This window comes from Rana temporaria, chromosome 8, assembly GCF_905171775.1.
Source record: "Rana temporaria chromosome 8, aRanTem1.1, whole genome shotgun sequence".
Lineage (NCBI taxonomy): Eukaryota > Metazoa > Chordata > Amphibia > Anura > Ranidae > Rana > Rana temporaria.
Genome location: NC_053496.1, coordinates 40,186,017 through 40,203,283, shown reverse-complemented (window position 1 = coordinate 40,203,283; position 17,267 = coordinate 40,186,017). Strand labels below are relative to the sequence as shown.

At 46.6% G+C, this 17,267-nt stretch overlaps 1 protein-coding gene across 1 annotated transcript in view; it reads left to right on the top strand.

Annotated features, from left to right (window-relative positions):
- Nucleotides 1–17,267, top strand: part of RBM20 (RNA binding motif protein 20) — a 313,537-nt gene that overhangs the window by 216,650 nt on the left and 79,620 nt on the right. Inside the window, exon 2 of the mRNA XM_040361638.1 lies at nt 8,820–9,747. Coding sequence (XP_040217572.1) covers nt 8,820–9,747 — 928 coding nt within the window. The remainder of the gene's footprint in view (nt 1–8,819; nt 9,748–17,267) is intronic.

The window sequence follows — 17,267 nt, the reverse complement described above, 5'->3', positions numbered from 1 at the left end:
TGACCGATCGCAGGACACCGGCGGTGATTGGGTCCCACGGGCACGGTCACGGTGCTTCGGACCGGATCGCGGGCGTGTGCGACCCACGGCTGGGCACTTAAAGGGGACGTACAGGTACGTACCTGTGCCCAGCCGTGCCATTCTGCCGACGTAAATGTGCAGGAGGCGGTTCTTAAGTGGTTAAGGTACAATCCCCAGACAGATTTCACAGTTAAAATTCCTATCTATGTGAACAATTTTACTTGCAAAGTAATTTTACATCTGTTCAGCCGGACATGGAGTTGCATATTATTGTTACAGGCATCATGATTTCCTGTTTTAGCTTCATGGCTTTCTATGTAATTCCTCCACTAATTGAAAAAAATAGTGTTTTTTGGGATTTTAAAGGTGCAAAATTACAACATTTAATTGAAAAAAATATTATTTATAAAAGTTAAAAATGACAGAATATAGAAAATCCATCCGATGATACAGTACAGTTTCAATAATGTGCAAGCTGAAAAATTCTCTCTACATGTTTCACCACAATTAGTAACTTCCTCAGGAGAATTTAATTTATCAGGCACTATCTACTGGAAATAGAAAGAAAACAATGCCAAAAATTATAAAACAATACAAGATTACAAAAATTGTGAACAAGTACAAGTTTATTATTTTATCCCAACTTTAATAAAATATTAAACTTGTACTTTGTTCACAATTTTTGTAATCTTGTATTGTTTTATAATTATTTGCAATGTTTTCTTTCTATTTCCAACTAATTTCGGCCTGCGATTTACATTGACATCTGCACAGATGTCTCTAATTGTGGCCGAAATCAGGACTGCCAGTGGGAGTGAAATTGTGCAAGTTCAGCTGAACTCGCACAATTTCACTCCCGCAGCCCAGTGCGAAACCTGGGCTTTCTTGTATTTTCTCTCTGTAACCATGGCATACCAGCAGTGAGTTGGAAGCTTGCCAACCTTCCAATCTGTAAAGTAAAAACAGAGCAGGTGACTGGGAAGAGGGTAAAAACAGAGTGCTGAGGCCCAATTTGAATGACTGTATTGCTTCTCCTGTGAACTTTGAGGATGAATTGCTCCACAGGGTCTGTAACTAGAGGTCTGTGAGGGCTTGCTTTAATCCTACTTTGCTGCTTGTTAGGAAAAAACAATTTTATCTACTCTATATAATCAAAATATTTCAGAAAGCTGCCTTTCATGGTGCTCATTTCAGCCAGTGTTCTGATAAAATAATACACTTTTGCACTTCTCAGGATCCTCCTGTATCTGTACAAACCAATTCACCGGAATTTACGTTTTACATAGTTCAGGTGTTGATACAATACTAAATGGCCCATAAGTAGCCTCATCTTCATTCCACTGTAAAATGTTTCTTCAGATTAATATGTCTAATGCATCTCATCACTGTCAATGCTTAGCTCATGTGATGGAAAAGTGTGATCAATCTTTGAGTCTGATAAAAGCTTTAGTACATCCACAGAGATTCCATCTCTTTACTGCTGTATGTCTCTATCCATGTAATATGGTCTGTCTTTTTAGCTCTTAACAGGAAAGTATGCCTAGGTTGGCCTTGACTATCCATGGTAAGTGCTCAGATAACATTTCAGAATGGTTGCATAAGTGTTCACTGGTGTTCTCTACTAACGTAAAGTGCAGGTGCAGGTTATTTTTCTAATTTAAACATCTCGTCACGTCTGTGACGGGCATTGCTCAGTTAATCCCCCAGTCTTGATACTCTAGCCCCATGGAATTCTAAACAAACTGTTCACACGCCTTAAAAACAGAGTTAAAATCAGCTTGTGCAGTGTGGAAGTTGTAAGACTGGAGCTACTGGGGGTTTTAAACAAGAATAGGTATCAAGCTTGGATAAAGTCCGTGTACAGGCAGTCCCCTAGTTACAAACATCCGACTTACAAACGACTCCTACTTACAGATGGAGGGAGACAACAGGAAGTGAGAGGAAATCTACCCCTAGGAAGGGAAATCACTCCTGTAAAAGTTATTATGGGAAAAAGGTGTCTCCTCTCCACTGAAGCTTTATCACCAAGACCTGTTTCCACAACAACCCAAAATTTTGAAAATCCAATTGTCACAGGGACTGAAAGTGAGGTGAACTCTTCTGAACAGGGGCACAGACAGCAAAACAAACATTACAGGGGTGATAACCCGTCCCTGTGCTTTCCAAAAAGCTTAAAAAATTTTTGTCTGGAGCTACGCTTAAAAAATGTACCTGTTCCGACTTAGTAACAGATTCAACTTAAGAACAAACCTACAGACCCTATCTTGTTTGTAACCCAGGGACTGCCTATATTAATGAGGGTCAGGAGCAAGCAAGGAATACCTGTGCTGGGATCTGAAAGGGCCAGTCCAAATTAAAATTGATATTTCAGTGTTTGGTAAAGGATGGAATGGTTTCCTAGATCTTTTAGGTATTCTGGTGATGAGATATCTGCTGTTGAGCTCTTTGTTGTGCATATGAAGGAGCCCTATTATCCCTATTTCTTTAGTTTTAATCCTTTTTAGAACTGGTAACGGAACAAAGCTCAAATGTAGGCATGACAAGGGGATCTCAATGTTGGTATCCCCAAAAGATGTAAAAAATTAAGTGGTGCAGCTCACCATACTCTGGGGCAGATCCTCAAAGAAATTACGCCGGCGTATCGGTTGATACGCCGCGTAATTTCAAATTTTGCGCGTCGTATCTTTGTTTTGGTATCCACCAAACAAGATACGACGGCATCTGTGTTAGATCCGACAGGCGTACGCCTTAGTACGCCGTCGGATCTAAGATGCAATTTTCCGGCGGCCGCTGGGTGGCGTTCAAGTCGTAATCCGCGGCGAGTATGCAAATGAGCTATTTCCAACGATCCACAAACATACCAGCGACCGTCGCATTCTTTTACGTCGTTTCCGTTTTTCCGGCGTATAGTTAAAGCTGCTATCTGGTGGCGTAGTCAATGTTAAGTATGGCCGTCGTTCCCGCGTATAATTTTGAAAATTTTTCTTTGTTTGCGTATGTCGTCTGTGAATGGGGCTGGACGCCATTTACGTTCATGCCGAAAACAATGACGTCCTTGCGACGTCATTTGGAGCAATGCACCCTGGGAGTTTTGACGGATGGGGCATGCGCAGTTCGTTCGGCGCGGGGACGCGCTTCATTTAAATGAAACACGCCGCCTACTCGCCGCATTTGAATTCCGCGCCCTTACGCCGCGAGAGATACACTACGCCGCCATAACTTACGGCGCAAATTCTTTCTGGATTCCAACCAAAGCCAGGTAAGTTACGGCGGCGTAGCGTATCTCAGATACGCTGCGCCGGTGCAGATCTTTGTGAATCTGCCCCTAGATGTATAACTAAACATCACTTATGGGTCAAGAGAACCTTTTGAAACTGGACCTGTCACCAGATGGTCTAACATAAAGTCATTTCACTAGACAGCAGCAGGCCCCATAAGTTCCTCATGAATACGTTTTGGCTTCTAAAAATTCCTTTCTCACTAGAAGCTCCAACACCTTGGAAACTTTCAGTATCATATATTGAATTTAAGAAGATGGTACTCTATTGTGCAATTTTTGCCTAGTGATGTTACATACGGTAGTTACATACAGTAGGTGAACCCGATTTTGTGTCAATCTCGCTCTCTTTCTCAGCGAGATTGAGCACCTACGAGCCCCATCGCGGGAGCCAGCGCCGAGCTGGCTTGCCGCGATGGATACAGAGCCGTCATAGAAGCGACGGGAGATCCGACTTGGATTCCCGCCAATTCTACACGTGTGCGGCGTTTGTTATGAATCCTGAAGGGGAAGTCCCCGCCGGATTTTAAATAAAAATCCGGCATGGGTCCCCCCTCAGGAGCATACCGGGCCCTTAGGTCTGTTATGGGTTGTAAGGAGAGCCCCCCTACGCCGGAAAAAACGGCGTAGGGGGTCCCCCTACAATCCATACCAGACCCGTATCCAAAGCACGCTACCCCGGCCAGCCAGGAAGGGAGTGGGGACGAGCGAGCGCCCCCCCCCCCCTCCTGAGCCGTACCAGGCTGCATGCCCTCAACATGGGGGGGTTGGGTGCTCTGGGGCAGGGGGGCGCACTGCGGCCCCCCCCACCTCAGAGCACCCTGTCCCCATGTTGATGAGGACAGGGCCCCTTCCCGACAACCCTGGCCGTTGGTTGTCGGGGTATGCGGGCGGGAGGCTTATCGGAATCTGGGAGCCCCCTTTAATAAGGGGGCCCCCAGATACCGGCCCCCCACCCTAAGTGAATGAGTATGGGGTACATCGTACCCCTACCCATTCACCTGCAAGAAAAGTGGTAAAAACACAAATAAACCACACAGTGTATTAAAATATTTTATTTTTCTGCTCCGGAGGCCGCCCCCTGTCTTCTTTATTAGCTCTTTTACCAGGGGGGGCTTCTTCTTTGACGTCTTCGGGTGGGTGGGGGCCGCCGTCTGGTTCTCTTCCACCGCTGGGGGGGGGGGTGGCTTTTAAAAAAGCCCCCACCCCCCCGGCGGGTTTCCTCCGGCGTCTTCGGCGGGGCTCTTCTTCTTCCGCTATCCCGACGGGTCTTCTCAACTCTCCGGGGTTCTCCTTCTGTCTTCGCCGCTCTCCGTTGTTGACTCGTCGCACCCCGGTTCTTCGTCTCGCTGTCCGGTGTCTTCTTCCGTGATGTACGTCTTCTCCTTCCGTGCTGTGATGAGTTCTTCTTCCGTGCTGTGACGTCATGTTCTTCACTTCTCTCCTTCTCCCGATGTTGCCACGCCGGTCCTCCTCGCTGAAATGACGGATGCGCGCCTTGCATCGGACCTATATAGGCCTCACAGTCCCATCATGCTCTGTACCTACCCATGTGATACCTACCCACGTGGTAGGTATCACATGGGTAGGTACAGAGCATGATGGGACTGTGAGGCCTATATAGGTCCGATGCAAGGCGCGCATCCGTCATTTCAGCGAGGAGGACCGGCGTGGCAACATCGGGAGAAGGAGAGAAGTGAAGAACATGACGTCACAGCACGGAAGAAGAACTCATCACAGCACGGAAGGAGAAGACGTACATCACGGAAGAAGACACCGGACAGCGAGACGAAGAACCGGGGTGCGACGAGTCAACAACGGAGAGCGGCGAAGACAGAAGGAGAACCCCGGAGAGTTGAGAAGACCCGTCGGGATAGCGGAAGAAGAAGAGCCCCGCCGAAGACGCCGGAGGAAACCCGCCGGGGGGGTGGGGGCTTTTTTAAAAGCCACCCCCCCCCGGCGGTGGAAGAGAACCAGACGGCGGCCCCCACCCACCCGAAGACGTCAAAGAAGAAGCCCCCCCTGGTAAAAGAGCTAATAAAGAAGACAGGGGGCGGCCTCCGGAGCAGAAAAATAAAATATTTTAATACACTGTGTGGTTTATTTGTGTTTTTACCACTTTTCTTGCAGGTGAATGGGTAGGGGTACGATGTACCCCATACTCATTCACTTAGGGTGGGGGGGCCGGTATCTGGGGGCCCCCTTATTAAAGGGGGCTCCCAGATTCCGATAAGCCTCCCGCCCGCATACCCCGACAACCAACGGCCAGGGTTGTCGGGAAGGGGCCCTGTCCTCATCAACATGGGGACAGGGTGCTCTGAGGTGGGGGGGGCCGCAGTGCGCCCCCCTGCCCCAGAGCACCCAACCCCCCCATGTTGAGGGCATGCAGCCTGGTACGGCTCAGGAGGGGGGGGGGGCGCTCGCTCGTCCCCACTCCCTTCCTGGCTGGCCGGGTAGCGTGCTTTGGATACGGGTCTGGTATGGATTGTAGGGGGACCCCCTACGCCGTTTTTTCCGGCGTAGGGGGGCTCTCCTTACAACCCATAACAGACCTAAGGGCCCGGTATGCTCCTGAGGGGGGACCCATGCCGGATTTTTATTTAAAATCCGGCGGGGACTTCCCCTTCAGGATTCATAACAAACGCCGCACACGTGTAGAATTGGCGGGAATCCAAGTCGGATCTCCCGTCGCTTCTATGACGCGCTTGCTGGAATGTGCTGTCACTATTCCAGTGAGTGTGAGATGTCGGCGAGATCTCGGCACCCTGTCGCCGAGTATCAGCGCGACGCTGTCGTGCTAAAAGCACAATATCACAAACACCTACTGTAGTAGGTGAGGTTGAAAAAAAGTCCATCAAGTCCAACCTATGTGTGTGATTATATGTCAGTATTACATTGTATATCCCTGTATTTTGTGGTCATTTAGGTGCTTATCTAATAGTTTTTTTGAAACTATTGATGCCCGCCGCTGAGACCACCGCTTGTGGAAGGGAATTCCACATCCTTGCTGTTCTTACAGTAACGTACTCATCCTGCAGTACTCGTCCTGCAGCAGGTTCACTATAAACCTCAACAAGTAATGTGTAGCAAAATAAGACTGCTTATTTGCCCTCATACAGGTGTTTCCACATGAGCGGAGCAATTTTTTTAATGTTTTTTCAGAATGATTTCATGTCTTGTCTAATATTCTACTTTTAAAAAAAATTCTAGAATACTTTTAGAAGTCTAGTTGACTATCTTTTGCGTATACATGGTTTTGCTTTGAACAGAAGAATCTCTTAAACAGTAGAATCCGGCTCCTGATGCGTCCCTACAGCGGGTGCATTTAACCCTTTTTCAGCCAGAGGGGGTTTAAAGCTAGCGGCCGAAAAGCGATGCTAAAACGACGGTAAAGCGCAGCTAAAAATAGCGGGGGTTTACCGCTGAACCCCCCAGTGCCCTAGTGTGAAAGTGCCCTAAAATCAGTCTGTATATGCAGTAAAGCATTCTTGTTATAATCACTGTGGAACTCAAGGGGTTAATCCTGTGCGTTGTGTAAAAAGTCTGTTTGATCCTGTCTTCTCTAATCCTCCCCTTCTTGCATTGTCCCCAAAACAGCTCTGGATAAGACAGAGCTAGTGGAGACACTTTCAAGAAACAACAATTTGAAAATATTAGAAAAGTTAGTGAAAGGAACATCTTAAGGGTCCAACTACTTACTGGGACCGCCCTCTGTCATTTATACGTTGGCTGTTTTAAGAGCAATACCATTGTTATGGCAGTAGGTAGCTGCCATAACCCCGGTATCCTCTTCTTCAACTGGCGATCCGCTTTCAGATAAAAGGGGTCTCTGCGGCAGATTCGCCGCAAGATCACTTTTATTAGGGGCTGCCACTCTCCGGTGGTCTCCGCCGCTTACCGAAGCCGCCGGCAGTGGCGGAGACTAGGGTTGCCCCAATACCGACCGGAGAGGGCGGGTGGAGTTTGTGACTGGAGAGGGCAGGTGGAGTGGGCGAGACTCATCCATAGGCGGAGTCAGTGGGGCGGAGAGCGAATCCTCAGGTAGGGAAGCTGGCAGGGTGCAGGGCGCAGCCCCATCAGGATTGGTGACTGGAGCCATCACATTCAGTCGCCGTCAGCTTGGACATCCCGGTACACCCTGCACTTGGCCACAGTAAGCCAGCAGCGGACATCTTGTTACACCCAGCCCATAGTTCAGGCTGGGTGTAACAAGATGTCTGCTAAAACATACTGATGCCGAGGGCAGCGTGTACAAAGATGGGTGTCACAGCATAGCATTTCAAAATCATTTCCCCATGTCATTTATTGAGGCATTTCAGTGCCAGCCACATGTCAGTGCCATCAGTGCCCATAAGTGCTGCCTATTAGTGCCAGCCACCTGTCAGTGCCATCTAACAGTGCCAGCCACCTATCAGTGCCCATAAGTGCTGACTATCAATGCCATCCATCAGTGCCACCTATCAGTGCCCATAAGTGCCATCAGTGCCACCTGTCAGTGCTGCCCATCAGTGCCAGCCCCATGGCAACTATCAGTGCCCATAAGTGCTGCCTATCAGTGCCACCTGTCAATGCCCATAAGTGCCACCTATCAGTGCCCATCAGTCAGTGCCATCTTTCAGTGCCCATCAGTCAAACTGTCACATGACATAAAAAAAAGTATCGGTATCGGCGAGTACATGAAAAAGTATCGGTACTTGTACTCGGTCCTAAATAAGTGGTATCAGGATAACACTAGCGGAGACAATCGCGGCCTCTCCCGTCAGCGTTTTGCTGAGATCCTAAGCCAGCCACTCCCAACCCTTCCCCAGAGAGTTTTGGAAGGATAGAGCAGAGAACTGGGACTGATAGTTATCGCTTTCTGCTGAGAGAATACTGAGAACTAAGCGATCAGCAGTCATTTGATTGCTCAATTCTCGGTCTTGGAGCCTGTGGGGAACAGGAGGTGAGTAAGTATGTTTGTTTTTTCAGTTCCGACACTTCTCCTTTATTGTCAGATTGCTACATGATTAATAATGTTATTTGCAGCTGAGCCTATATTGTCTTAAACAGCCAGAGTTGAAACACACCACACCCTTGAGAGAGTGATTTACTTCAGATTGTCATTTTTATGTTTGCATTGTAAATCCAAATTTAATCTGACCATGCACTAATCTGACCATGCACTAATCAAATTTTGGGCAGTTATTGATGAACTGGTGGAATTCCGCTCAGTAGGTGTCACTTTCTGCACCCTTCCACCTGGTATCCTTCAATCCAAAAATTAAAGGAGCCAGGTGAAAAACTGTTGGTCCAACAACAGCAGCATCCAATCAGACGCAGCCACTGTTCAGTGACAGTCACCAGCTTTTTTTTTTTTAATTCAGCATGCAGGCTGAATGAAAAAAATAAAATCTAAAAGTATATGGCCAACTTTAGTCAAAATCACAACCTTCTTTAGAGGTAATGAATCTGCGACTGATGGTACACATTTTTAATTTATGTGCAGTGTTATTTGCTAACAGTAATTTTTTTGTTGTTGCAGTGCATCTCAGCTCCTAGAGAAAAATCCTTTCTCTATCAACAATCCATTGGGCAGTGGAACTCCTAACCCTCTACTGCCGTCACCTGCCAGCCTTCAACTTGCTCAGCTGCAGGCTCAGCTCACCCTACAGAGGCTAAAATTGGCTCAGAGTGCAGTGACCACAAACACAGCTGCTGCTACTGTACTCAACCAAGTCCTCTCGAAGGTGGCTATGTCCCAGCCACTCTTTAACCCACTGAGAAATGCCATGATGGGTGCCCCCGGCCATGCAGGAATGGCCTCTCTTGGACCTGCCATGCACAATGCCCGATTTCCTTCTACTGGACTACCATTCTCTGCCCAAAACCCAGCAGCCATGGCACCAAAACATACTCAGAATCCAAACCAAAACTCTATGCCACCCTTTGGTAAAGTCATGGGTGGAAATAAGTTGGAGGGATTCCACACAGGATCTCAGCCTTTTGGATCGGAGACAGAACAGTCTGGGTATCATGGCTTCTCTTGTGGACAGGAAGAAACAATGGATGGTCGTTATCCTCCCAAACACAATAATGCAACAGGATTTAAGAATCAGTATTATGGCACACATGGACCTCATCATTCAATGAGCCATAAAGGAGACAACAGCCAGGGGGCCCATAAGGTGTCCTCAAACAGTCAGTGGGAATCCTCTCACCATTGGCAATCATCTAATCAGCCCTTTGACAACAGAAGCGAGCTCTACAACCCAGAAGAACCAACCTCAGATACAAAATTCAGCCCTTCAAGTTCTCCAGGTTTCAGCAGACACAATAATGGAAAACCCCAAAACTGTGTCACTTCACTGAAGAATCTTAAACCACAGGAATTGAATGACTTCCATGGTATACCCCCTGCTCACCTACCACACACCTGTACAATGTGCAACAAAAAAGTCTTCAATTTGAAGGTTGGTAACTTGGGGTGCTCTTCTGACAAAAAAAAGGAAATGTAGTTGTTGTGCATTGCTTTTATTGGTTTATGTTGGTTGGACATGATAGATTTTTTTTTTCACACAAAGACAACAATAGATTAGAATTGGTAAATACTCTACACTGGTCACAGTTTGTACAATTTTTTTGTCATATTTCTTTGGGCAGAAATATGAAAGGGATGAGAAATGATGTATCCCCAACTGTTTATGCATTATTTATGTATAACTTACATGGGTGAATATGAGTCACTGTTTTATGAAATTGTTTGTGTGTGTATTTAATAGTCCCTGAAGCAGCCGCAAGCAGGAATGGTGTTATCTAATTGGGTAGACTCATGCTTAAAAGTGGGAATCCTCTTTAAAATATTACTACCCTAGAAAGTCCACGTTCAAATAGTCAAGTTCTAATCTTTCAGCTGGTCTGACAACTTGGCATTTCAGTGAGCAGGAGGTTTAAACCAGATACCAGGCAGGGGGCGATAACAGCTGGGTAGTTAGTGTGTATTATTTTGTAGGAATGTAACATAGACCTGATATCAAGCAAGGGTCAGAGACAGCCGGGCAAACATCAAGTAAATAAGTAGATGTGCAAGCAGAATCCTCTTTCCCACCACAAAATTGAGCAGAGGTCACCTGTCAGAGAGTAAGGGAGTGTCTGGTGATATTACTTTGCATGTGCTCCTCTACTCTGCACTTGTTCCTTAACTCCTTCCCACCTGTAGTCTGTGAGTTAATGTCGGGATGTGATTTATTAATAAACATCCTCAGTTTAATAGCCATAGGCCAGCACTTTCTGGTTGCAATAGCTGGTGACTCCCAGTCCTGGCTGTCACTGACACCTCTGGATCCTCCTGACAGTCGGGAGCAAAAATAGTTCAGCCATGACATAATGATCACATCCTAACCAGGAATTTTAGGAACAAAATAAGCCTTCAGCCTGCAGCCTGAAGGTGACAATGCTCATCTGCTTAACACGGTAGTTGACAGATACAATTACAGTATTATAAAAAATAGAAAAGTAGTAGGTTGCTGTATCATGTTAGCCATCAATCCATGCACTACATTTTGATGCCATTTCTTGGCTAAATTAAAAGGGTTGAGTTTTTTTTTTTTAAATCATACTTGCCTAGATGAATGCAGCATCAGTGCAGCATTAGCCAGCTCTAATGCCGCATACACACCATCACTTTATGTGATGGAAAAAAAACGACATTTTTAAAAACGTCAATTTAAATGACCGTGTGTGGGGGAAAACATTGTTTTATGTCTTGTGAAAAACGACAAAAAAAAATTGAAGCATGCTTCAATTTTATGTGTCGTTTTTCAAAGCGTCGTTTTTTGTTTCACAGAAATTGACCGTGTGTAGCAAAAAACGACGTTAAAAACGACGTTTTTAAACCCACGCATGCCCAGAATCTAGTTATGAAGCGAGCTTCAATGGAAAAAAGTGGTGAGCGTAACCTCGCTTTGCTAGAGCATTGTGAAAAAACGATGGTGTGTAGGCAACGTCGTTTTTGAAAATTGAAGTTTCAAAAACTTTGTTTTTTACTTCACAGAAAATGTCGTTTTTTTTCATCACATAAAGTGATGGTGTGTACGCGGCATAAGGCTGAGAACGAAGCGATCAAACTCAGTTTTGATCACTCGGTTCTCAGTGCTCCGTGAGCAGTGACCTCTTGACTGTCAGTCACCGGCTCTCTGCTCTGCCCCTGGAGAGCTGGACTGTTGAGGGGGCGGGAGTGGCTGGCTCAGGCTCTTAGTGGCTCGCTGAGAGTTTAAGCCGGGTGCTGGTCCAGGGTTCTAGGTGGATCCCAACCATATGGTCGCGATCTTTCCCCAGCCTGGATCGGCTCTGTGACATTAGCGGACAACGGGCTCCAGCCTTCTGTCTGCTGAAAATGGGCCACAGGAGTGCAGAATGAACTGAACTCCTGTGATCCATAGAAGAATTACAGCCAAATCAACTTTGGATGTACCGTATTTATTCGAGTATAACGCGCAAAATTTTATACCCCAAAAAAAATCAAAGTTTTGGGTGCGCGTTATAAACGAGGACTGGGGTGGGATGGCAGTGGAGGGACCGATACCGAGTATTAGCGGGAGTACTCGTACTCCCACTAATACCGCCAATACTAGAATACTTCCCCCCTCCCCCCGCCGCCGCTACCGCCGCTGCTACCGCCGCCGCCACCAACGCCGCTACAACGTTAATCCCCGCGGCGCGGGGAACATTACAGACAGCTTTCGTTTGAATAGCTGTTTTCCCCGCCGCGCATAGACACTCCCCCTTGGACGGATCTGTCCAATTGCGAGCAAGGGGGAGTGTCTATGCGCGGCAGGGAAAACAGCTGTTCAAACGAACGCTGTCTGTAATGTTCCAGCGCCGCGGTGATTAACAGTAGGTGGCTGCATATACAGGGGACATGGCTGCACATACGGGGGACATGGCTGGACATACAGGGGACATGGCTGCACATACGGGGGACATGGCTGGACATACGGGGGACATGGCTGGACATACGGGGGACATGGCTGGACATACAGGGGACATGGCTGCACATACAGGGGACATGGCTGCACATACGGGGGACATGGCTGCACATACGGGGGACATGGCTGGACATACAGGGGACATGGCTGGACATACAGGGGACATGGCTGGACATACGGGGGACATGGCTGGACATACAATAAATGATTTTTGGCAATTACAATGATTTTATACCGATTTTTAATCGAAAATTAGGGGTGCGCGTTATACACGTGTGCGCGTTATACTTGAATAAATACGGTACTTCTCCTTCAATTTAATAAAGATTCCAGCTTTCGGGACATTTTAGATCTCTTCTTCTGGCTTTATACATTGTTGAAAAATTATTCAGAAATCCACTTATTTATACACAAGTTACATGGCAGAACAATGACATATACTGTATATTGACAAAAATTACTGTATTTATCGGCATATAACATGCACAGGCGTATAACACGCACCCTAACTTTAAGAGGGAAGTTACAGGAAAAAACTTTCCACAGCCCCCTGCGTATAACACGCAGGCACAGTTTACCCTCTATTTTAAGGGTAAAAAAAATTGTGTTATACGCCATAAATACAGTAAGTATTTTTTTTCTTGACACATTTTAGTTGTAAAGGCTTTTGTAAGAGATCAGAAATCAGAGTTTAGAGGAGTTATCAGGGCAGTTAACTCACAGAAAAAGATTTCATGCTCAATTCTCTCCTCCAATGAGGAATGTTCATAGAAGCAAATACAGCTATTGTCATCTGAGACTTGTTACCTCATTGCACACTTTTGAATTGTCCACACTTTTGGTCAAAGGCTTGAGAAAAGCAGACTTCTGTTTTCAAAAATCTGAGAACTGATAAAAACCACACAGTGGTACATAAAATCGCTGTCCTGATTTAGACCCCGGTCCAGAGATTCGAATTTGTGTATACATTTACATTTCTATTCCAGTGTCTCTTCATGATATGTAACCATTATTATGATTTGAAACCATAATTTTTAGATCATGTACAGCATGCTGTGTTCTGTACTACAGAGAGTGGTGGGTGGCATTGCTGTAAAAACACCCATGCTAGCATATTGACAAGCACCCAACCTATAACAGCTTATTGTGAGAGGTCTCCTAAACATTCCAATACTAAATGGAACAACTCCCAGAACGCAGAAAAGATATGAAACCTGCACACATTTCCACATCACGATAGGATAGCAAAACCAAGAGTACAGAATAAAGGGTAACTTATGCTGAAGATTCTCAAATGTGGTATACTTTAACCAATTGCCCTCTAGAAAATCCCCCCCCCCCCCAACTTCATAATCAGGCCACTTTTTGCGATACAGAACTGCGTTATTTTGACTGACAATTGCGCAGTCGTGCAACGCTGTACCCAAATTAAATTTGTGTATTTTTTTCCCTAAAAATAGAACTTTCTTTTGGTGGTATTTGATCACCTCTGGGTTTTTACTTTTTGCGTTATGGCAAACATTATTTTTTATATATATATATATACTAGTAATGGCAGCAACCAGCGACTTATAGCGGGACTATGATATTGTGGTGGACAAATAACTGACACTCTTGACACAGGAGATGCAGTGTTTCAGACTGACATACCACACCTGTCAGAACTGTCAGGATAAGTACTCACGAGGCCGAGATGCAGAGGGCGGCTACCTTTGCGACTCTGTGCACTTCCCCCCCTGGAGGTGGAGACAGCGAGGAAGGGCACAAAGAGGCACCGGCTACCAGCAGTGGATGATGGTTTGATGGTAGATCACTGAAGACTTGGTTCGTAGACACAAAGCAAGGCCGTGGCAGGTGATGACAGTGATTCAGGTGCAAACAAAGTTCAGGAAACTGAGAGCCAGTTCAAATCAGGACTATAAGCAGATCCGGGATACAAGCCAAATGGTCAGGGATTATAGAAGGTAGAAAGTCCAAGATACAAGCCAGAGGTCAAAGGGGTATAGACAGCAGCAGATCCGATGAAACAAGCCGAGGGTCAAGTGCAGGAGAAGGTGTAGAGAAGTCAGGTCCAATCCGGGTCAAAAATAGGTCAAGGTTTCAGGTTTTCAAGGTACTTCAACAGGATAAGCTGACAACAAACCAGCAACCCACCATAGGTTTGGGGCTGGTTTAAATAGGCCGGGCTGAGCCTTGATTGGTGGGCGCGCATGTGGATGCACCCGCGCCGTAGAACGGAACCACGCTGGAACGCAGAGGTGCGCCGTAGCGCGAACCGGCCGCTGGAGCTACAAGTTCCCTGACAGTGCCCCCCCCAAGGGGCGGACTCCGGACGCCCAAACTGGACATCAACTCTGGGTGGTCTTGATGAAAGGCTCGGATTAGCCGCGGAGCATGTAAGTTCCTTGATGGTTCCCATGAATTATCTTCCGGAGGGTACCCCTTCCACTTAACCAGGTACTGAAGCTGTCTTCCTCTCTTTCTGCAACCCAGAATGGCCTCAACCTCAAACTCCATCTCACCTTCGATCTCAACAGGTGAGGGCGGGGATTCTTCTCTCTCGGGGAAGGACTCAGGAACGACAGGCTTTAACAAGGAGACATGGAAGACGGGATGAATTCTGTAAGAATTAGGTAGAGCCAACTCGAAAGCCACATCATTAATTTTTCGTTTGATTTTAAAGGGACCGATGAACCTCGGACCTAACTTCCGAGAAGGTATGTGTAACCTGAGGTTTGCGGCTGACAACCAGACTTTCTCCCCGATTTAAAAGGTCGGACCCTCCTTTTTCCTCCTATCAAAAAAAAATTTGTGGTCCTCCTGAGCCTGATGCATCATCTCCTGGAGTTTCCTGAAATTTTGTTGAACGGAGGTTATGTGCTCCTGAACGTCTGGAACCGACGTTTCTGGAATAGAACTCGGCAAAAATGAAGGATGAAACCCGAAGTTAGACCAAAGGGGAGTTTGGTTGGTTGTGGAATGGATGGAATTGTTGTACGCAAACTCTGCGGATGGAAGTAGTGATGACCAGTCATCCTGAGAGGCTGAACAGAAACAGCGGAGATATTGCTCCAGGGTCTGGTTCGTCCTTTCTGTCTGACCATTGCTCTGCGGGTGATAGGCCGATGAGAGACAAACCTTGATATCAAGAGATTTACAGAGTTCTTGCCAAAATGTAGACGTAAATTGTACGCCTCTGTCAGAGACGATACTCTTGGGAGTCCCGTGAAGCCGGACAACTTCTTTAAAGAAAACTTTGGCTGTTTCTGTAGCTGAGGGGGTGCCCACCATAGGTAAGAAGTGTGCCATCTTGGAAAGACGGTCGATGACTACGAAAATTGAGGTAAAACCCCCTGAAGGATTTGGCCCTTTGTTGCGTTGGCAACAAGTACATGCAGACACATAGGCTTTGCAATCCTGCCTCCAGCTTGGCCACCAGAAGGTGCGGGAGACCAGTTCTGCGGTCTTTCGAGTTCCGAAGTGACCCGCCAGTTTGTGATCGTGGAAAGTACTAAGAACTAGGTGTCGGGTTTCCGAGGGAACAAAAATCTTGTCTCGGGACCAGAGCAGTTCGTCCCGTCTTTCAAGGGGAAGGGTCCCCTGGTTGGAGCAGTGCCTGGATGCAGTTTTCAGAGGAGGTTAGGAGATCCGATTGCGGGAGTAATAGAAAGTTGTGTTATGACAGGATGGTGCCAGGCTCAGATGCCACGGGGGTTTCCAAAAACATTCTAGAGAGCATCTGCTTTCCCAATCTTGGAACCGGGTCTGTAGGATATGATAAAATTAAACCGGGTGAAGAAAAGAGCCCAACGGGCTTGCCTGGGCCTCAATCGTTTTGCTGATCGCAAATATTCTAGATTTTTGTGATCTGTGAAAATCATAATAGGGTGAACTGCCCCTTCCAGCAAATATCTCCACTCTTCAAGAGCGAACTTAATCGCTAACAATTCTCTGTCACCAACGTCGTAGTTTCTCTCTGGCGGATTCAATTTCCGAGAGGCAAAGGCTACAGGATGTAGAAGGGCTTTTAGTCCTTGTCTTTGGGATAGGATGGCCCCAACAGCTGTTGACTTGAGTTTGAGGAAAGCTTCCTGGGCCTCCTGTGACCAAACAAAGCGATTGCCTTGACGGGTGAGCTTGGTTATAGGTGCTACTATGGCAGAGAATCTAGTGGTGAACCGTCTATAAAAGTCAGCAAACCCGATAAAACGGTGCACCCCTTTTTTGTCTTCGGGAGCTGGCCAGTCTTGAATGGCTTGAACTTTTTGTGGGTCCATGGCAACTCCACAGGTGGAGAGTCTAGACGATGAAACCGAGAAATTGTACTGTACTCTTTTCGAACTCACATTTCTCGGCCTTCAGGTACAACTTATGGTGTCTAAGGATAGTGAGAACTATCTTGACATGTTCCCGATGGAGCTCAATGGAAGCTGAAAAAATAAGAATATCGTCCAGATAGACCACCAAAAAGTTGTCCAAGTGTTTCCGAAAAATGTCGTTGACAAGGTGTTGGAAAGTAGCTGGGGTGTTGCAGAGACCGAACGGCATAACGAGGTACTCAAAGTGTCCAAATCTGGATCTAAAAGCAGTCTTCCACTCATCCCCAGTTCTAATTCGGATGAGGTTGTAAGCGCCCCGGAGGTCCAATTTGGAGAAGACTTTAGCAGACCGGAACCGTTGGAAGAGCTCAGAAATGAGGGGTAGCGGGTATCTGTTTTTAACAGTAATTTTGTTCAACTCCCTTTTTGTAATCTATGCAGGGTCTAAGGGAGCCGTCTTTTTTCTCCACAAAGAAGATTCCTGCTCCCGCAGGGGAGGAAGAAGGACGAATAAACAGTTTTTCAAGGTTCTCATCAATGTAGGCCTTGAGGGCCTTTAGTTCAGTCTCTGACAGAGGAAAAATACGGCCAAAAGGAATTTCTGCACCGGGTAACAGATCGATAGGGCAATCGTAAGGCCTGTGAGGGGGCAGGTGGTCGGCCTGTTTTTTATCAAATACGTCTGCG